The sequence below is a fragment of the Salvelinus sp. IW2-2015 genome, linkage group LG26 (assembly GCF_002910315.2).
Source record: "Salvelinus sp. IW2-2015 linkage group LG26, ASM291031v2, whole genome shotgun sequence".
Taxonomy (NCBI): Eukaryota; Metazoa; Chordata; class Actinopteri; order Salmoniformes; family Salmonidae; genus Salvelinus; species Salvelinus sp. IW2-2015.
The window spans coordinates 14,960,992-14,983,598 of NC_036866.1; the positions used below are offsets into that span (position 1 = coordinate 14,960,992).

At 43.6% G+C, this 22,607-nt stretch overlaps 1 protein-coding gene across 1 annotated transcript in view; it reads left to right on the forward strand.

Moving 5' to 3' along the window:
- LOC111952712 (A disintegrin and metalloproteinase with thrombospondin motifs 20-like) overlaps positions 1-22,607 on the forward strand; it is a 147,757-nt gene that overhangs the window by 66,951 nt on the left and 58,199 nt on the right. The window contains 4 exon segments of the mRNA XM_070435168.1: positions 14,378-14,523; positions 17,605-17,786; positions 19,026-19,162; positions 19,549-19,663. Of these exon segments, the coding sequence (XP_070291269.1) occupies positions 14,378-14,523; positions 17,605-17,786; positions 19,026-19,162; positions 19,549-19,663 (580 nt within the window).

Sequence of the window (22,607 nt, forward strand, 5' to 3'; positions counted from 1 at the left end):
CCTGGGCAGGTGCTTAATAATTGATGGGAAACAACAACAGCACATTTGCTTCATCAAGTTGGGCCACCACCCAAAGCTGTTGTGAAGCTGCCTGCCCTGGTGATAAGAGAACAGAGAGGGAGGACAGGCTGTTTTCTTCAAAAAGAGGGCCTGTAGATTCAGGCAGGCCAGGCTGGAGGCAGTGCTGCCTTTGGGTGACAGGCTGATTGACCGTGTTAGTTGCCCCAGAGCTACACAGGCAGGCCCTTCAAAGAAGATGTGAGGCGGAGGAGAGGAGGAGGGGGGTGCAGTATTTATAGACAACAAGTGATGGGTGCCTCGTTAGCACATGACCCACTGGGCCAGATGACAGAGCACCGCTAGGGTCACATGACGTATTACTCCAGCGCCCGCAAGAAGAGAGGTATGCCGCACACAGAGAGGCATAGTAGAGAGGAAGGGAGAGGGAGGTAGCGATAAGAGCATAGTGAGTAAGAGGGAGATGCGGAGGTAGCTATTAAGAGCATAGTGAGTAAGAGGAGGGCGAGGTAGCGATAAAAAGATAAGGGGTGGAAGGGTGGAGACATATCAGTGAGTAAGAGGGAGGAGGGGTAGCTATTAAGAGCAAGTGAGTAAGAGGAGGGAGGGAGGTAGCGATTAAAGAGCATAGTGATAGAGGAGGGTAAGGGAGGGATAGCTATTAAGAGCATTGTGATAAGAAGGAGGAGGGAGGGAGCTATTAAGAGCATTGTGAGTAAGAGGGAGGGAGGGAGGGAGCTATTAAGAGCATTGTGAGTAAAGAGGAGGGAGAAGAGAGCTATAAGAGCAGTTGTGAGTAAGAGGGAGGAGGGAGCTATTAAGAGCATTGTGAGTAAGAGGGAGGAGGGAGGGAGCCTATAAGAGCATTGTGAGTACAGAGGAGGGAGGGAGGGAGCTATTAAGAGCATTGTGAGTAAGAGGAGGGAGGGAGGGAGCTATTAAGAGCATTGTGAGTAAGAGGGAGGGGAGGGGAAGGTATCGATAAGAGACATAGGAGTAAGAGAAGTGATGGAGAGGTAGCGATAAAGAGCATAGTGAGTAAGAAGGAGGAGGGAGGTATTAAGCGCATAGTGAGTAAGAGGAGGGAGGAAAAGGTAGCGAAAGAGCATAGTGAGTAAGAAGGAGCAGGAGGTGGGGGTAGCGATAAAGAGCATGTGATAAGAAGGAGGAGGGTGGACTATTAAGAGCATAGTGAGTAAAGGAGCGAGGGAGGAGGTAGCTATTAAGAGCATAGTGGAGTAAGAGGGAGGGAGGGGAGGTAGCGATAAAGGGCATTGTGAGTAAGAGGGATGGAGGGAGGAGGGGAGGTAACTATTAAGAGCTTGTGAGTAAGAAGAGGAGGGAGGTAAGCATAAAGACATTGTGAGTAAGAGGGAGGGAGGGAGGGGAGGTAGAGCTATTAAGAGCATTGTGAGTAAAGAGGGAGGAGGGTAGCTATTAAGAGCATAGTGAGTAAGAGAAGGAGGAGGAGGTAGCGATAAAGAGCATTGTGAGTAAGAGGGAGGAGGAGGAGGGAGGTAGCTATTAAGAGCATATGTGAGTAAGAGGAGAGGAGGGAGGGGTAGCCGATAAAGAGCATAGTGAGTAAGAGGGAGGGATGGGAGGTAGCTATTAAGAGCATAGTGAGTAAGAGGAGAGGAGGGAGGAGCTATTAAGAAGCATAGTGAGTAAGAAGGAGGGAGGGGAGGTAGCGAAAGAGCATAGGAGTAAGAGAGGGAGGGAAAGTAGCGATAAAGACGCATAGTGAGTAAGAAGAGGGAGGGAGGGTACGAGCATAAAGAGCATTAGTGAGTGAAGAGGAGGAGGGGAGGAGGGAGGTTAGTAAAGCATAGGAGTAAGAGGAGGGGAGGGGAGTAGCATAAAGACATTGTGAGTAAGAAGGAGCAGGGGAGGAGCTATTAAGAGCATAGTGAGTAAGAGGGAGGGAGGGACGGGGTAACGATAAAGAGCATAATGAGTAAGGGGGGATGGAAGGTAGCGATAAAGAGCATTGTAAGTAAGAGAGGCAGGAGGGGAGGTAGCTATTAAGAGCATATTGAGTAAGAGGAGGGAGGGAGGTAGCATAGAAGAGCATAGTGAGTAAGAGGAGGGAGGACGGGTAGCGATAAAGAGCATTGTGAGTAAGGAGGAGGGAGGGAGGTAGCTATTAAGAGCATTAGTGGAGCAAGAGCGGAGGGAGAGACGAGAGGATGGTAGCGATAAACCTGCTCTCCTCTTGTTTCAGCCGATTAGAGAGAGATAGTGAAGTCTTGAAAAGCAGAGCCAGGCTGAGGCAGAATAGAATGTGTTGGCTGAGACAGTGAACGTTGGCTGAGGTGGCGAGTGTTGGCTTGGGCCCCTTGCAGCCATACAGACTAGTGTCGTACGATGCTGCCTGTGAGCTGAGGCTCTGGAATCTCTGACTCGTATCAATGTCACTCTCTGCTAATCTCTGGGATGTTTCCACTTTCCATCATCACAGACCTGTTGCTTTGGCTGAACAAGTGGATTATTGTTTTGCTAGCTCTCTCTGACATATCATTTCTCTGTGTAATATTGTATAATAGTGATGGTAGCTTTCGGCGACCCAGGATGGATTTAATTTTGATTAGGTAGCAGGAGGTTGCTACGTGACAAATTGGGACGATAAAATACTAAGCCCTTCTTCACAATGGAAGGTTTTTTAAGCATGCTCTATAATACATCATAACATTTCTTCCTAGCTAACTTTCTGATTTTAATCAACATATTAAGACAATTTAATACCTGAACATCACTATCTGAAATGAACATTACAAAGCAAATATAAGTAATAATCCGGAGAGGCAGATATCTACCTAAAGAGGAGGAGAGAGTCTAGTTTGATTCAAGGTTGAAGATACCCAGGCTAGGATCTTAATAATTCCATGAGGAAGCTTTTGAAAATAAACCGATTAGAATATTAGAATCCTATTGTCTTAACCTTTGTTATCTTCAACCTAGGATTGAATCTGTCTATGTGAAATGAGAGAGGAATAAACACCAAAGGTAAAAGTATCTGAAGTACAGGTGAATTGAACAGCTTACGGGCCAAACTACTAATTCAAACTACTGATAACCTTCCACTGCTGAGTAGAGAGGATCGTGTGAGAGGTTGAGGGGGTGGCTCTCAGCTTGTGGTTGCATCATCCCTCTAAGCCCCACTCTCACCTCTTAGAACACGAGGAAGAACACCGTTTCCCATGATGTTTCACATTTCACTGAAAAATAGATTTTTAAACCATATGCATACCCCAAATATAAAACCACTATAGCAAACACCATCTACCTCAACCTCTGCTCCTAACCTTAAAGATGGGGTGAAACAGTGCCACTGTCCGCCCCGCGGCCTTGTAATTGTTTTTGTTTTGTTGAAGAAGCAGAGCTGGAGAGCATTGCGCATCGTGATTATTATTTTTTTCATTCCATACAAGTATGCTGCTGTTCTATCGCTCATAAAATTATGTCACAAATTCTACAGCACAAAGTCAGTCATGTCTGAAGTCTAAAAATAATAATGATTCAATAATCCATGCCTTCTGGGAATGTTATGAAGTCCAAAAGTTATGGGCGGAGTAAGGAAAATGTCTGTCAGAAGTATTACAATGTCTCGTTGGTAATCAAGCCTACCACTGTCGTGTCTTCTGCAAACTTGATGATTGAGTTGGAGGCGTGCATGGCCACGCAGTCATGGGTGAACAGGGAGTACAGGAGAGGGCTGAGAACACACCCTTGTGGGGCCCCAGTGTTGAGGATCAGCGGGGTGAAGATGTTGTTACCTACCCTCACCACCTGGGGGCGGCCCATCAGAAAGTCCAGGACCCAGATGCACAGGGCGGGGTCGAGACCTTAATGACGAGTTTGGAGGGTACTATGGTGTTAAATGCTGAGCTGTAGTCGATGAACAGCATTCTTACATAGGTATTCCTCTTGTCCAGATGGGTTAGGGCAGTGTGCAGTGTGAAGTGTGATTGCGATTGCGTCGTCTGTGGACCTATTGGGGCGGTAAGCAAATTGGATTGGGTCTAGGGTATCAGGTAGGGTGGAGGTGATATGATCCTTGACTAGTCTCTCAAAGCACTTCATGATGACGGAAGTGAGTGCTACGGGGCGATAGTCGTTTAGCTCAGTTACCTTAGCTTTCTTGGGAACAGGAACAATGGTGGCCCTCTTGAAGCATGTGGGAACAGCAGACTGGGATAGGGATTGATTGAATATGTCCGTAAACACATGCTCTGAGGACGCGGCTAGTGCCGCCTGGGCCGGCAGTCTTGCGAGGGTTAACACGTTTAAATGTTTTACTCACGTTGGCTGCGGTGAAGGAGAGGCCGCAGGTTTTGGTAGCGGGCCATGTCGGTGGCACTGTATTGTCCTCAAAGCGAGCAAAGAAGTTGTTTAGTTTGTCTGGGAGCAAGACATCGGGGTCCGCAACGGGGCTGGTTGTCTTTTTGTAGTCTGTAATTGACTGTAGACCCTGCCACATACCTCTCGTGTCTGAGCCGTTGAATTGCAACTCTACTTTGTCTCTATGCTGACGCTTAGCTTGTTTGATTGCCTTGCGGAGGGAATAGCTACACTGTTTGTATTCGGTCATGTTTCCGGTCGCCTTGCCCTGATTAAAAGCAGTGGTTCGCGCATTCAGTTTTGCGCGAATGCTGCCATCAATCCATGGTTTCTGGTTGGGGAAGGTTTTAATTGTCGCCGTGGGTACAACATCACCTATGCACTTGCTAATAAACTCGCTCACCGAATCAGCGTATACATCATTGTTGTTGTTCGATGCGATCCGGAACATATCCCAGTCCACGTGATTGAAGCAATCTTGAAGCATGGAATCAGATTGGTCAGACCAGCGTTGAACAGAGCTGAGCACGGGCGTTTCCTGTTTTAGTTTCTGTCTATAGGCTGGGAGCAACAAAATGGAGTCGTGGTCAGATTTGCCGAAAGGAGGGTGAGGGAGGGCTTTGTATGCGTCGCGGAAGTTAGAGTAACAATTATCCAGAATTTCTCCAGCCTCCAGCCTCCAGCATTCGATATGCTGATAAAATTTAGGGAGCCTTGTTTTCAGATTAGCTTTGTTAAAATCCCCAGCTACAATAAATGCTGCCTCAGGATATATGGTTTCCAGTTTACATAGAGTCCAATGAAGTTCTTTCAGGGCCGTCGAGGTGTCTGCTTGGGGGAGATGTACACGACTGTGATTATAATCGAAGAGGATTCTCTTGGTAGATAATGCGGTCGGCATTTGATTGTAAGGAATTCTAGGTCAGGTGAACAAAAGGACTTGAGTTCCTGTATGTTGTTATGATCACACCACGACTCGTTAATCATAAGGCATACACCCCCGCCATTCTTCTTACCAGAGAGATGTTTGTTTCTGTCGGCGTGATGCGGGAAGGAACCAGGTGGCTGTACCGACTCGGATAACATATCCCGAGTGAGCCATGTTTCCGTGAAACAGAGAATGTTACAATCTCTGATGTCTCTCTGGAAGGCAACCCTTGCTCGGATTTCGTCTACCTTGTTGTCAAGAGACTGGACATTGGCTAGTAGTATACTCGGGAGCGGTAGGCGATGTGCTCGTCTACGGAGCCTGACCAGAAGACCACACAGAAGACCACGTTGTTTTGGGTCGCCTGCTGGGATCCGATCCATTGTCCTGGGTGGTGGACCAAACAGAGGATCCGCTTCGGGAAAGTTGTATTCCTGGTCGCAATGTTGGTAAGCTGAAGTTGCTCTTATATCCAATAGTTCCTCCCGGCTGTATGTAACAGTGTAAGAAATAATACATAAAAAAACAAAATACTGCACAGTTTCTTAAGAACGCGATGCGAGGTGGCCATCTCTGTCGGCGCCGGACTGTATCTTGGTACCATTTGAAAGGAAACACAATAACAAACAATAGCTTGGTATTCTTTCACTGTAATACCTACTGTAAATTGGACAGTGCAGTTTGATTAACAAGTATTTAAGCTTTCTGCCAATATCAGATATGTCTATGTCCTGGGAATCGTTCTTGTTACATTAGCCTACATTAGCTCAACCGTCCCGCAGTGGACCCACCAATCCTGAAGAAGTTTTAAGCAACAACGTGTGTGTGTGTATGTGTGGTGTGAAAATGACAAATTGAACCAACAGTTAGGCAATTTTATCTCACAAGGCCTTCAAATGCCTTAAGCATGGCCCCAGATGCTGCAGAGAACCCCCCCCCCCCTCCTACATACACACACACACCACACACCCCACACACATGGCTGATTTAATCTTTCTCTTTTTTTTCAACCCACATAATCTTTTCAAGCAAAAAAAAACGTATTAAACATCAAGTGCCTGCAGCGAGGGGAATGCCTTAAAGGCTTACAGGGGCTTTGGTCCTATCTGACAGCCAACCCCTTGTGTTTGACATTTGCTCAGGTCTCACCGCCCAGCAGCACCGCGGTGGTCGTCCTCTGTCCCATACAATCCTGTAACAGGGGGCGGTGGAGGGCACCAGGGGGATATTCTATGTGTGTGTGTTTGGGGGTGGGGGGGGGGGGTTGGGGGGTATTTGGTGTTTTCTCAACCCAAAGGCCTGGCTCAGCACCGTGTGTTCATGGCCCCGGGCTGTTTACACCTTCCTGACATCATGTACAGGCCTTATACTCCATCATTGCTCTTTAGAGTGTATTACACTAGCCCTGGACAGGAAAACCATACCAGATTAGAGATATGTGTGTCTGTGTGCGAGCGTATGTGTGTGTCTGCGGTATGGAAGGGAGATCCACAGGTATTCACCCCAGGTCATGGCTTAGCTCAGAGCACATTAATGCATAGGCATACACAGGGACACCTCAATCTCAACGTTCCTCTGACGAGGCCTATGATGCTACCATGACATCCAAAACCAAAGCTGGTGGGAGTAACAGAGAGGATCGTTTTTCTCAGTCACAGGTTAAGGATATTTTTAACAAACAAAAAGGGTTCTATAAGCAGTTGTTACAACAACAAGAAAATAGCTTCAAGAGCTTTGTCCAAATAATGATGGACTCAGCTAACAAAAAACTGGACGATCTGACCAGAGGTCCAGGACCTTAAGAACAGTTTTCAGTTCTCCCAAGGAGAGGTGGATGTCTTGAGACATGCAGCAATATGACAACAAACTGTAAGTCCACGCGTGATGACATCAGCACTGTCTGTGAATCATTATTAACAATGACTGGGAAAACTGACTAGAGGGACAAAATCCAGGAGGAATAACATCGTTATGGATGGCATAGAGTCTTCACATGAGAACTAGGCCGAGTCTGAGGAGAACGTTTTTTTTTTAAATATCACTGAAAAGCTGCTGATGGATCATACAAAGATTGAGGTGGAACGCTTCCACAGGTCTGGAAAACCTGGAACCAGCCTAGATGACAGACCCAGGCCGATAGTGGTTAACTTCCTATGGTTTAGGGACAAGATAGCTGTTCTGGAGAGAGCAAAGAACTTGAGATGAACCAACATCTTCCTTAACGAGGACTACTCGGAAGCTATGCGCCAGAGGCGGAAAGAACTTATCCCAGCCATGAAAGCTGCCATAGAGCGTGGGGACATTGCTTACATCTGCTACGATAGGCTCATTCTCCACACTCCCGCCCATTCTCCACCCTCCCGCTCATTCTCTACCCTCCACCCTCCTGCCCAGACTGGGAGGAGTGAGAGAGCCTAGCTTCCGGGTCAGTAGCTTTAGCCCCACATTACACACATAAACCAACTGACACTCACAAGTGCCTGATTGACTGACTATTAGCCAAACAATGTTCTTAACATGCTTTTAAATTATTTGTTATATTATGTCTATCTCTGATAAGTTACCAAAGCTAAAAAAATAACCCATATTAATATACAGTGCATTCGGAAAGTGTTCAGACCTGTTCTCTTTTTCCACATTTTATTTTACAGCCTTATTCTAAAATATATTTAAAAAAATTAAATCCTCAATCTAGAAAACAGGTTGTTAGAAATTTTTGCAAATGTAAAAAAAAAATAAAGCAGAAATACCTATTTTACATAAGTATTCAGACCATTTGCTATGAGACTTGAAATTGAGCTCAGGTGCATCCTGTTTCCATTGATCATCCTTGAGCTGTTTCTACAATTTGATTGGAGTCCATGACCACCTGTAGTAAATTCAGTTGATTGGACATGATTTGGAAAGGCACACACCTGTCTATATAAGGTCCCACAGTTGACAGTGCATGTCAGAGCAAAAACCAAGCCATGAGGTCGAAGGAACTGTCCGTAGAGCTCCGAGACAGGATTGTTTCGAGGCACAGATCTGGGGAAGGGTACCAAAACATTTCTGCAACATTGAAAGTCCCCAAGAACACAGTGGCCTCCATCAGTCTTAAGAAGTTTGGAACCACCAAGACTCTTCCTAGAGCTGGCCGCCCGGCCAAACTGAGCAATCGGGGGAGAAGGACTTTGGTCTGTCAGGGAGGTGACCAAGAAAATGCTGGTCACTCTGACAGAGCTCCAGAGTTCCTCTGTGGAGATGTGAGAACCTTCCCGAAGGACAACCAACTCTGCAACACTCCACCAATCAGGCCTTTATGGTAGAGTGGCCAGACGTAAGTCACTCCTCAGTAAAAGGCACATGAAGAACTCTCAGACCATGATAATCAAGATTCTCTGGTCTGATGAAACCAAGATTGAACTATTTGGCCTGAATGCCAAGTGTCACGTCTGGAGGAAACCTGCCACCATCCCTACGGTGAAGCATGGTGGTGGCAGCATCGTGCCGTGGGGATGTTTTTCAGCGGCAGTGACTGGGAGACTAGTCAGGATCAAGGGAAAGATGAACGGAGCAAAGTACAGAGAGATCCTTGATGAAAACCTGCTCCAGAGCGCTCAGACTGGGGCGAAGGTTCACCTTCCAACAGGACAACGACCCTAAGCACACAGCGAAGACAATGCAGGAGTGGCTTCGGGACAAGTCTCTGAATGCCTTGAGTGGCCCAGCCAGAGCCTGGAATTGAACCCGATCTAACATCTCTGGAGAGACCTGAAAATTGCTGTTCAGCAACGCTCCCCATCCAACCTGACAGACTTGAGAGGATCTGCAGAGAAGAATGGGAGAAACTCCCAAAATACAGGTGTGCCAAGCGTATAGCGTCATACCCAAGAAGATTTGATGCTGTAATCTCTGCCAACAGTGCTTCAACAAAGTACTAAGTAAAGGGTCTGAATACTTATACAAATGTGATATTTCAGTTTTTATGTTTTATATATGAGCAAAAATGTCTAAAACCTGTTTTTGCTTTGTCATTATGGGGTATTGTGTGTAAATTAATAAACTAAAATGTTTTATTCAATTTTAGAATATGGTAGTAACGTAACAAAATGTTGAAAAAGTCAAGGGGTCTGAACACTTTCCGAATGCACTGTATGTAGCCTTAGAAATAAGGTTTATGAAATCAATAACTTGCTAAAATGATATTGTCCATCTCTGAGACTCACTTTATTATTTTGATGATACAGCAGTAGGAATACAGGGATATAACATTCACAAAAGAGACAGGAATGCCTATGGGAGAGGTGTTGCTGTATACAGTATGTTCAGAGCCATATTCCTCTAAAGCTTAGAGAGGATCTCATGTCTAATGCTGTTGAAGTGTTGTGATTGCACGTTCCCCTGCCTCATCTAAAGCCTCCTTTTTTGGGGGTGCTTATAGGCCACTAAGTGCTAACATTCATTATCTGGATAATAGACACGCATCATAGAAATAACACACATAGAACAGATCTACCGCTTCTTAGACTTGCTTTCAATGAGAATGACAGATCTATAACTCACATTTCTATTTGAATTTGATCGGGTCGCCCCAAAAAGTTACCTATTGCAGCTTTAACAGAGAGGTCAGTTTTCTGGGTGACCTGAATATTAACTGGTTTTCATCAAGCTGTCCGCTCAAAAGGAAGATGCTCATTGTAACCAGTGCCTGTAATCTGGTTCAGGTTATTAATCAACCTACCAGGGTGTTTACAAACAGTACAGGAACTATATCATCCATGTGTGTTGATCACATGTTTACAAATCCTGCAGAACTCTGCTTTAAAGCTGTATCCATACCCATTGGATGTACTGACCACAATATAGTGGCCATTCTAGAAAAGACAGTTCTAAATTCTGGGCCTGAAAATGTTCTGTACTGATTCCTACACTGAGTAGGAACACCTGCTCTTATCATGACATAAACTGACCAGGTGAAGCTATGATCCCTTATTGATGTCACTTGTTAAATCAGTGTAGATGAAGGGGAGGAGACAGGTTAAATAATGATTTTTAAGCCTTGAGACAATTGAGATGTGTTCCATTCAGAGAGTGAATGAGCAAGACAAAATATTTAAGTGCCTTTGAACAGGGTATGGTAGTAGATGCTAGGCGCACTGGTTTGTGTCAAGAACTGCATCGTTGCTGGGTTTTTCATGCTCAACAGTTTCCCATGTGTATTAACAATGGTCCGTCATCCAAAGGACATCCAACCAACTTGACACAACTGTGGGAAGCATTGGAGTCAACATGGGCCAGCAACCCTGTGGAACGCTTTCGACGCCTTGTAGAGGTCATGCCCCGGCAAATTGAGGCTGTTCTGAGGGCAAAAGGGGGTGCAACTCAATATTAGGAAGCCGTTCCTAATTCGTTTGTACACTAAGTGTATGTTGAAGATACCAAACATATTTGTTGGTCTAACGTGTAATGAGGAGCATCCAGATGCTGGACTTGATACATTTATGAAATTGTTTATTTCAGTTATTGATAAGCATGCATGTATTAAGAAACTGACTGTTAGAACTGTTAAAGCCCCGTGGATTGATAAGGAACGCTGTATGGTTGAGAGGGACGAGGCAAAAGGTGTGGTGAATAAGTCTGGCTGCAAACTTACTGTCAATTTAGAAATTATGTGACTAATCTGAACAACAAAAATAAGAAATCATATTATGAAACCAAGATAAATGACATAAAGTATGATGGAAAAAAGCTTTGGAATGCTTTGAATGAAATGATGGGCAGAAAGACTAATTCAACTTCTTTCATTGAATCAGATGTCTCATTTATCACAAAGTCTTTAAATTTTGCCAATCACTATTTAATTGGCAACATAGGCAAACTTAGGCATGAAATACCAACAACAAAATGTGAGCTGTCATATTATTGCATAAAATACCTAATTATGAAAGAAAGCCATGTCATTTTGAATTCTGTAAAGTTGGTGTGGGTGAGGTGTTGTCAGTACCACCTTGTATTGACAAATTAGATGGAAAGCTACTGAGAATGGTAGTGGCTATATTGTCACTCCAATTTGTCATATGTTTAATCTGAGTCTGGAGAATAATGTTTGTCCTCAGACCTGGAGGGAAGCTAAAGTCATTCTGCTACCCAAGAATGGTAAAACACCCTTTGGTCGGCTGTTAGAACCAGTAATCAGCTTGCTGCCGACTCTTAGCAGACTTTTGAAAAACATTGTGTTTGACCAGATACAATGCTATTTCTTTGTAAACATATGAACAACAGACTTTCAGCATGATTAAAGAGAAGGGCACTCAACGTGTACTGCACTGACACAAATTACTGATGATTGGTTGAAAGACATTGATAAGAAGATTGTGGGAGCTGTACTGTTAGATTTCAGTGCAGCCTTTGATATTATTGACCATAACCTGTTGTTGAAAAAACATACGTGTTATGGCTTTTCAACTTCTGCCATACTGTGGATTCAGAGCTATCTATCTAATAGAACACATAGGGTTTTCTTTCATGGAAGCTTCTCTAATGTTAAACATGTAAAGTGTGGTGTACTGCAGGACAGCTTTCTTGGCCCTCTACTCTTTTCTATTTGTACTAATGATCTTCCACTGGCATTAAACAAAGCCTGTGTGTCTATGTATGCTGATCATTCAACCCTATACGCTTCTGCAACCACAGCTAGAGAAGTCACTGCAACCCTCAACAAAGAGTTGCGGTCAGTTTTAGAATGGGTGGCCAGTAATAAACTGGTGCTCTAAAACTAAGAGCATTGTATTTTGTACAATCATTCCCTAAGTTCTAGACCTCAGCTGAATCTCATAATGAATAATGTGACTGTTGAGCAAGTTGAGGAGACTAAATTACTTGGTGTTACCTTGGATTGTAAACTGTCATGATCAAAACATATTGATTCAATGGTTGTAAATATGGGCAGAGGTCTGTCTATTATAAAGAGATGCTCTGTTTTTTGACACCACACTACACAAAGTCCTGCAGGCTCTAGTTTTATCTTATCTTGATTATTGCCCAGTCATATTGTCAAGTGCTGCAAAGAAAGACCTAGAAAAACTGCAGCTGGCCCAGAACAGAGCGGCACATATTGCTCTTCACGATAATCAGGGGGCTAATATCAATACTATGCATGCCAGTCTCTCTTGGCTAAAAGTTGAGGAGAAACTGACTGCATTACTTCTTCTTTTTATGAGAAATATTGTGTTCAATTCCAAATTGTTTGCATAGTTAACTTACACACAACTCTGACACACACAATTACCCCACCCAGACATGCCACCAGGGGTCTTTTCACAGTCCCCAAATTCAAGAAAACAATTCAATTTAAGAAAACGTACGATTGCTCAGGTGAACAGCAAACCTGGTTTAAAAAAACAGATAAAGCAACACCTCACGGCACAACGCCTCTCCCCTATTTGACGTAGATATTTTGTGTGTACAGTATGTGCTGATATGTAGGCTATGTGTGACATTTTAAATGTACGTAGTTCTGTCCTTGAGCTGTTCTTGTCTATTAATGTTCTGTATTATGTCATGTTTCATGTTTTGTGTGGAACACAGGAACAGCTAATGGAGATCCTAAAAAATACCAATACAGTTGAGTGGAAAATGGAGATTGCAAAGACTTGGCCTTCTGCGTGACGGCTGAACATGCAGATGGAACTGCATCCATACATATTACATACCACTGAAGATAGTTAAGACATGTACAATAAAAGCAGCGTAACAGCCTCCTTTCTGAGTCTGCCCAGTGTGCTGCGGTTTGGTCACATGGTTTCTGTCTGAATGGGGAGAAAGGCAAAGTTCTGCTGATTTCAAGCCAGTAATGAGCTGTGTTATCCTGTTATCACAACTCTAGGGTTTCTTTTATCACCACCGTGCCACCGCTTCCCGTGTCTGTGTGCCCGGACGACGGGCTGCCTGCCTGCCGCTGTGCACCCAGACAGACGCCGTCTTGTCCCGCATTCTTTCTCTGAAAAGGACCCTCCTGCTATCTTCTCCATGGAGGCAGAGATTTGGTTACACAGACAGAGCTAAATAGTCTGCCATGCCTGCTTTATGAAAGCATTGTTAGGTCTACCACTTCTTGGCAGGGGTTGGTTGGTAAGTCCTATACCTAGGCAGTAACATGCAGAGTGTCTTCCGTTCATACCACACTGTCTTCATGCACACTTAGCTCATCTGAAAAAGCTTATGAATCAGCGTGAATGGATAACATATATATGGCAATGTAGTGTGATAAACCCGATGACTGTTTCTTCCTCCCCTATGCTTTTCATTAAGCAGCTCTTTCCTCTGAGATTGGTCCATAGGGTCACTTTCAAGATCCAGCTCTGCTGATGAAAGAATGCCCTAGTCATCACAGGCTCAGGCGGCATCTTAAATGACACCCTATTCCCTACATAGTGCACTACTATTGACCAGAGCCCTATGGGAACTAAAGGGAATAGGGTGCCATTTGGAGTGCCCACTTACATAGTTTGGTGGAATAACTAGCTGTCCACACAAGAGGGACACCAGCAGAGCAGGAATTCAACAGGAGAGGACCTAGCTTAGCTCATTGAGAGGAAACAGCCAAACGTATTTGAAGATGTATTGGCTCTGGTTCCTCTAACTGGCACTGTCATCCCATTATCTCCTCCTCTTCCTTCATCCCTCCCCATGCAGTAGGCTAGTCGTTGGTCCGGGGCTGGGGCCCAACAGACCCTATCCCTACAGCTGCATGGGGAACTTGGAAGCATTCCTCTGGGATAAATAATAGCCGGATTAGCATCCTCTTGTTTACTTTTAGGAGATAGTCTTACATTTAAAAAGAGGATTAGGGAAGGAGGGACAAAACTCCCAGCTGTGATCGCTGCTTGCGCTAAATCGGAAACTCCACCAACCGGAGCTGAGTTGACACTCTTGAACTGGGGTGTGTTGGTTGGGATTGTGATGAGTGATGATGTCACACTCTTTAAGAGGATCCCCTGTGTGTGTATGTGTTTTCAAGTTTGAAATTCAAGTTTCAGTTTTATTTTCCATCGTGAATACGTTAGAATACATTAGAAATATTACCACTTAAACTGTCTCTCTGTGCAGCACTGCAGACATGGGAAGTGTGTGAACAAGGAGCTGGACCTGCGGCCGGTCCATGGGGAGTGGGGCCCCTGGGGGCACTACAGTGTCTGTTCCAGGACCTGTGGAGGAGGCACCAGGAGTACCTCCAGAGACTGCAACAACCCTGAGTAAGACTCTGATTCTGATTAGTGCAAAACACCAGGAGACTTCAACACACCTAACTAATCAGCCAAAACACACCAGGAGACTGCTACAAAACTGAGTTAGATCAAGTCTTAGTCTAATTAAGCCAAATTAAGTCAAAACACACCAGGAGTAGCCAGTCAAAGCAATAACACACACCTTGAGTAAGGGCTCTGATTAGTCAAAACAAATCAGGAGTAACAGTCAAAACAATGCTACACATGAGTAACAGTCAAAACAATGCTACACATGAGTAACAGTCAAAACAATGCTACACCTGAGTAACAGTCAAAACAATACAACACCTGAGTAACAGTCAAACAATACAACACCTTGATAACGCAGCTCAAAAAATGCTACAGCTGAGTAAGTCAAACAATACAAAACCTGAGTAACAGTTAAAACAATGCTACGCCTGAGTAACAGTCAAAACAATGATATACATGAGTAACAGTCAAACAATGCTACACCTGAGTAACAGTCAAAACAATAACACAACCTGAGTAACAGTCAAAACAATGCTACACCGAGTAACAGTCAAAACATGCTACACCTGAGTAACAGTCAAAACAATACAACACCTGAGTACAGGCAAAACAATACAACACCTGAGTAACAGTCAAAACAATGCTACACCTGAGTAACAGTCAAAACAATGATATACCTGAGTAACAGTCAAAACAATGCTACACCTGAGTAACAGTCAAAACAATACAACACCTGAGTAACAGTCAAAACAATACAACACCTGAGTAACAGTCAAAACAATGCTACACGCCTGAGTAACAGTCAAAACAATACAACAGCTGAGTAACAGTCAAAAAATACAAACCTGAGTAACAGTCAAAACAATACAACACCTGAGTAACAGTCCAAAACAATACAACACCTGAGTAACAGTCAAAACAATACAACACCTGAGTAAACAGTCAAAACAATACAACACCTGAGTAACAGTCAAAACAATACAACACCTGAGTAACAGTCAAACATACAACACCTGAGTAACAGTCAAAACATGCTACAGCTGAGTAACAGTCAAACAATACTACAGCTGAGTAACAGTCAAAACAATGCTACACCTGAGTAACAGTCAAAACAATACAACACCTGAGTAACAGTCCAAACAATACAACACCTGAGTAACAGTCAAAACAATACAACACTGAGTAACAGTCAACAATACAACACCTGAGTAACAGTCAAAACAATACAACACCTGAGTAACAGTCAAACAACACAACACCTGAGTAACAGTCAAAACAATGCTACAGCTGAGTAACAGTCAAAACAATACTACAGCTGAGTAACAGTCAACAATGCTACACCTGAGTAACAGTCAAAACAATACAACACCTGAGTAACAGTGAAAACAATACAACACCTGAGTAACAGTCAAAACAATGCTACACCTGAGTAACAGTCAAAACAATGCTACACCTGAGTAACAGTCAAAAACAATGCTACCCCTGAGTAACAGTCAAAACAATGCAACACCTGAGTAACAGTCAAAACAATACAACACCTGAGTAACAGTCAAACAATACAACACCTGAGTAATCAAAACAACAACACCTGAGTAACAGTCAAAACAATACAACACCTGAGTAACAGTCAAACAATACAACACCTGAGTAACAGTCAAAACAATACAAACACCTGAGTAACAGTCAAAACAATGCTACCCTGAGTAACAGTCAAAACAATACAACACCTGAGTAACAGTCAAAACAATACAACACCTGAGTAACAGTCAAACAATACAACACCTGAGTAACAGTCAAACAATACAACACATGAGTAACAGTCAAAACAATACAACACCTGAGTAACAGTCAAACTATACAACACCTGAGTAACAGTCAAAACAATACAACACCTGAGTAACAGTCAAACAATACAACACCTGAGTAACAGTCAAACAATACAACACCTGAGTAACAGTCAAAACAATATAAAACCTGAGTAACAGTCAAAACAATGCTACACCTGAGTAACAGTCAAAACAATACAACACCTGAGTAACAGTCAAAACAATACAACACCTGAGTAACAGTTAAAACAATGCTACACCTGAGTAACAGTCAAACAATACAACACCTGAGTAACAGTCAAAACAATGCTACACTGAGTAACAGTCAAAACAATACAACACCTGAGTAACAGTCAAACAATACAACACCTGAGTAACAGTCAAAACAATGCTACACCTGAGTACAGTCAAAACAATGCTACACCTGAGTAACAGTCAAAACAATGCTACACCTGAGTAACAGTCAAACAATGCTACAAACAACATGAGTAACAGTCAAAACATACAACACCTGAGTACAGTCAAAACAATGCTACACCTGAGTAACAGTCAAAACAATACAACACCTGAGTAACAGTCAAAACAATACAACACTGAGTAACAGTCAAACAACACAACACCTGAGTAACAGTCAAAACAATACAACACCTGAGTAACAGTCAAAACAATACAACACCTGAGTAACAGTCAAACTATACAACACCTGAGTAACAGTCAAAACAATACAACACCTGAGTAACAGTCAACAATACAACACAACACCTGAGTAACAGTCAAACAATACAACACCTGAGTAACAGTCAAAACAATACAACACCTGAGTAACAGTCAAACTATACAACACCTGAGTAACAGTCAAAACAATACAACACCTGAGTAACAGTCAAACAATACAACACCTGAGTACAGTCAAACAATACAACCCTGAGTAACAGTCAAAACAATACAAACACCTGAGTAACAGTCAAAACAATACAACACCTGAGTAACAGTTCAAAACAATACAACACCTGAGTAACAGTCAAACAATGCTACACCTGAGTAATCAGTCAAAACAATACAACACCTGAGTAACAGTTAAAACAATGCTACACCTGAGTAACAGTCAAAACAATACAACACCTGAGTAAGAAAGAATAACAAACAAAGCCTGAGGACATACTTGGCAAAACACATTTCAATCAAAGAGTCAAAGCCTCTGTGAATGTCAGTCATGTTTTAATCAAGTTATTTTGCTGTAATGTTTCTTCAGGCCCCGGAATGGAGGAAAGTTCTGCGTGGGTCGAAGGATGAAGTTCCGGTCCTGCAACACTGAGCCGTGTCCCCGAGGACGGAGAGACTTCCGCGAGGAGCAGTGCTCTCAGTTCGACGGCAAGCACTTCAACATCAACGGTCTACCTCCCACCGTCCGCTGGGTGCCCAAGTACAGTGGTAGTGAGTACCCTCTATTGTAAAGTGTCTTTGAGTCCTTTAAAAGTGCTACCATATATAAAACTCCATGTATTATTAGTGGGAGTACTCACTGTACTAGTAGTTAAACCATGATAACACCAAGCCTCTATGATAACAGTTGATAACATTACATTATAGCATTCTACTACCCTATACCCTACCCTATACTACACCTATAGACACCTCTTGATGCTCCCTCACAGAGCTCAAAGAACCAGACTTCAACTGTCAGAAGGTCCACCATGCCTAATTGAGGGCTAGGTAGGGTTAAGGTGTCAATATTATTTTGAATGACTTAAAACATGGCTCTGGTTCTGCTGTCTCCTTACCCCACTCCCCATTGTGTCCTGGTAGGTAGATAACTGTACTGTTGGCTTTTGGGTCAGTACAGGCAAATTCTGTCAGTGTGTTTTCCCTCAATGCTCTGCATAGTCATGATAGGAACAGACATGAAAAATGTACAGAGTAATCAACACTTGAGAAGCATACAGTACTAAAATATATACTCCTGGATAGCTTCCCTCTTCTATACCTCACGCATTGTAATAATTATAGTGATGGCTTGCACAGTTGAACGAGTTGCCATTTGGCAAAGGAGACAGGGCTTTAGCGCAGGGTTTAAGATTTGGAAGAAGTAACCGCGAGCTATCACAATACAATGTTATACAAGCACACTGACCAAGCACACTGACCAAGCACACTGACCAAGCACAGAGGCCAAAATGGTGTCAAACAGAATGGGAATTTTTCTGAACAACTGATACAAATGCAGTTATTTCAGCAAAGCTAACTGCTGACCCTTGCAAAAATGTTGACAGCTGTACTTTTGTAGAGAATGACATATTTTTGAGTTTGTAGACCTATTTTGTGAGGCCTTTTGCTAACTGTAGATTGTTGTTGTTGTTGCCATTATTATTGTTTTTGTTGTTATTTGACATTCATTATATCATGTCATGTAAAATGATTCATCCATAGCTTTGTCAGTATATATATATCACAGGAGGTTGGTGGCACCTTAATTGGGGAGGACGGGCTCGTGGTAATGGCTGGGGTGGAATAGGTGGAATGGTATCAAATACATCAAACACATGGTTTCCAATGGTTTCCAACACATTTACTCTGTTCCAGCCATTAGTATGAGCCATCCTTCCCTCAGCAGCCTCCACTGATGTATATCTCACCATACAGTCATCTTCCAATGGGTGTGTTTTTCCTGTGTAGTTCTAATGAAGGATCGGTGCAAGCTCTTCTGTCGGGTTGCTGGGACGATGGCCTACTATCAGTTGAAGGATCGTGTCATCGACGGCACGCCGTGTGGCCCAGACACCTACGATATCTGTGTTCAAGGCCTCTGTCGGGTAACTGTACTCCCTAACGTCATACTGTGTATCAAACACAGCTAACTTACAAACTGATATATGTTCTCTCAGATGTGTCTGTCTATATCAGCATATCACTAACAATGTTGTGACATACTGTATCAGAGTATGTACACACATTTACATTTACATTTACATTTAAGTCATTTAGCACACACACACACACACACACACACACACACACACACACACAAACAGAGAAAGCTTTAGTTTTGCGGTGTTGGATTGAGTATATAAACGTCTATTTTTAGTGCAGGATTGTGACCACTGATGATTGACATAGCCCTTGGTGTGACCCCCTGTCTGATTGGTGTGTCTCTGTGTGACCCCTTGTCTGATTGGTGTGTCTCTGTCTGTTTTAACAGCAAGCAGGCTGTGATCATGTGTTGAACTCCAAGGCGAAAAATGACAAGTGTGGAGTGTGTGGAGGGGACAACTCCTCCTGCAAAACCCTTGCTGGGACCTTCAACGATGCTGAGTATGGTAAGCCTGGCTGCCTTTCTCTTTTTTCCCTCTATTCCAAAGTACGTTAGCAGGTATTGCACACTGTTTACAACAACAACTGTCTATGAACAGTTGAAATGCAATATACAAAGTACATAAAGATTTGTGCTATGCTAAACTTGCTAAACTAATTGACACTTGGACAATGCACAAATGACAACAGAATTATGACACAACTTTTGGATGCTAGTGAAGGGAGTGAACATTTTCCTTTTGCTTTGGGACAATGCTTTGTATAATGGATATCCTGAATAAGTCTCCAAAACCCGTTGAAAACCTCAGTAAACTCTAGAAGTTCTCAAACTTAACTCCGACCCAGCGTGACCCCCTTGAACTCATGATTAGTATGATGTCTCTTCCCGGGCCAAGCACTGATTACATCAAATCCCCTTCAAGTCTGAGCTGCAAAATAACAAAATAAATTAGCATAAATGGTTGTGAATTTGGCTCAATATTTACTCAATATTTATTTTGCTATTTACTTCTCTTCATCTCTCATCCTCTATCTGTCCATTCCTCTGCTTGTGTTTCTACTGAGGAGTCCCAGGCCAAGCATGTGCAGCCAGACCAAGCTTAGACCAGGATGACATGAATGGGAACTCAGCCCAGCCAGGATATCTCTGGTCCAGCATGGTCCACTCCTCTCCCTCCTCTCCCTCTCTTCATCTTCTCCTTCTCTCTCCTTCTCCCTCCCTCACCTCTCCCTCTCTCTTTCTCCCTTTCCCTCGACTCCTTCCTCTCCCTCTCCATCCTCCTCTCCCTGTCCATCTCCCTCTTTAGCCAGTTAACAGTGTAAACAGCTAAATGAGGAGAGGAGAGCCACTAACTCAGGGGTTTGAGGACCTCACCCAGAGCTGAGGAGACTCTGGACCCTGATAAAAGCACACTTCCTTTTTATAATAATAATGATTTGTTTTATTCATTTAGCTCCTTTACCCAGATCCCAAGCTGTAACGCTTAGACACATTGAAAGTTGAAGTAACCTATGGCTTACCCTTTGCTGTGTAACTAAATTAGCGTATGTACAGTAAAAAACATTTAGAACAGTGGTCTCCTAGTCTTCTTCTCCCTCGGTACAGTGCTGTGTGTCTGTCTGCCCGTCATGAGGTAGACCTCAGCTTTCCCAGGGTGCACCAGGGGTGTCTCTCCTGGAGGACTGTGTTTGCATTCCGCGGTCTCCCTGTGGTTGCGATTAGATTGTGTGTGTGGTGAACGGTTGCATTGGGGGCTTCGAGGGTCTGTGGATGAGCTGTGGCTTTCTCTAAGGGGGACCTGGTCTGCGGTTTAAACAGTTCACCCACTCCTTGTACTTATGTGCTTATTCTGTCTTCACTGGTTAGAGAGGGAATTTAACATGCTACTTAAAACCTAACAGCACAGAAGAGACATTTATGCTGCTGTTTTTTAGCACTGGAGTTTTCTTATGGACATTCTTAAGCAATTGTTGTTTATCTTTTAGAATTTAGAGCAAAAAGTCAATTTTTTTGTTGTTGATACTGTAAGACTGGAAGCTGCAGCCTTTTCTTGTGGTACCAGAGTGACTGTAGAATATAAGGGTTATGGGCTTATTCCTTTGACTACAAAGAAAATGCACTTCAATCAACAATAGTGACCACCGAACGTAGATTGAGTGATAAAGTGTGTGGTTGGACGGTCGGTCGTTGTGACAAGACATAACCTTTACTAGTGCTGCCCCCGAGTGGCCCAGGCACTTCTCTCTCCCTTCTCCACTCACCCCCTTCTCTTTCCCCCTCTCACCCTCTTTTCATCCCCTATTTTCTCCTCCTCTCTCCCCTCTCTTTAATTCAGTTCTCTCCAGCCACTTTCTCCTCTGACTACTCTCCTCTCCCCTCACTCCAATATCTCTGTTCTGACCCTCTCCCCTCACTCCAATATCTCTGTTCTGACCCTCTCCCCTCACTCCAATATCTCTGTTCTGACCCTCTCCCCTCACTCCAATATCTATGTTCTGACCCTCTCCCCTCACTCCAATATCTATTTTTATATTTTTATAATATAACCTTTATTTAACAATGACGGCCTATCCCGGCCAAACCCGGACGACGCTGGGCCAATTGTGTGCCGCCCTATGGGACTCACAATCACGGCCGGATGTGATACAGCATGGAATCAAACCAGGGACTGTAGTGACGCTTCTAACAATGAGAGGCGGTGCCTTAGACCGCTGCGCCACTCGAGAACCCATCTCTGTTCTAACCCTCTCATTTCTCCTCAATCCCATATCTCTTTTTTAACCCTCTACTCACCCCTCACTCCAATATCTCTGTTCTAACCCTCTCTTCTCCCCTCACTCCAATATCTCTCTTTTAACCCTCTCCTCTGCCCTCACTCCAATATCTCTGTTTAACCCTGTCCTCTCCCCTCACTCCAATATCTATTTTTAACCCTCTCCTCACCTCTCACTCCAATATCTCTGTTTTAACCATCTCCTCTCCCCTCACTCCAATATCTCTGTTTTAACCCTCTCCTCTCCCCTCACAATAATATCTCTGTTTTAACCCTCTCCTCTCCCACCACTCCAATATCTCTGTTCTAACCCTCTCCTCTCCCCTCTCCAATATCTCTGTTTTAACCCTCTCCTCTCCCATCACTCCAATATCTATGTTCTAACCCTGGCTCTCTCCTCTCCCCTCACTCCAATATCTCTGTTATAACCCTCTCTTCACTCCAATATCTCTGTTTTAACCCTCTCCTCTCCCCTCGTTCTAATATCTCTGTCTTAACCCTCTCCTCTCACTTCTTTCCACCTCTCACCTCTTCTCTTTCATCTCCTGTTTTGTTTCTACTGTCTTCCTCCATCTTCTCTCTCACCGTTTCCCTCGCTCCTGCTCAGTCTCTCCTCTCCTCTCCTCTTTCCTCTACCCATGTCGGCCTGTCATGGAACACAGACCCAGGGAAA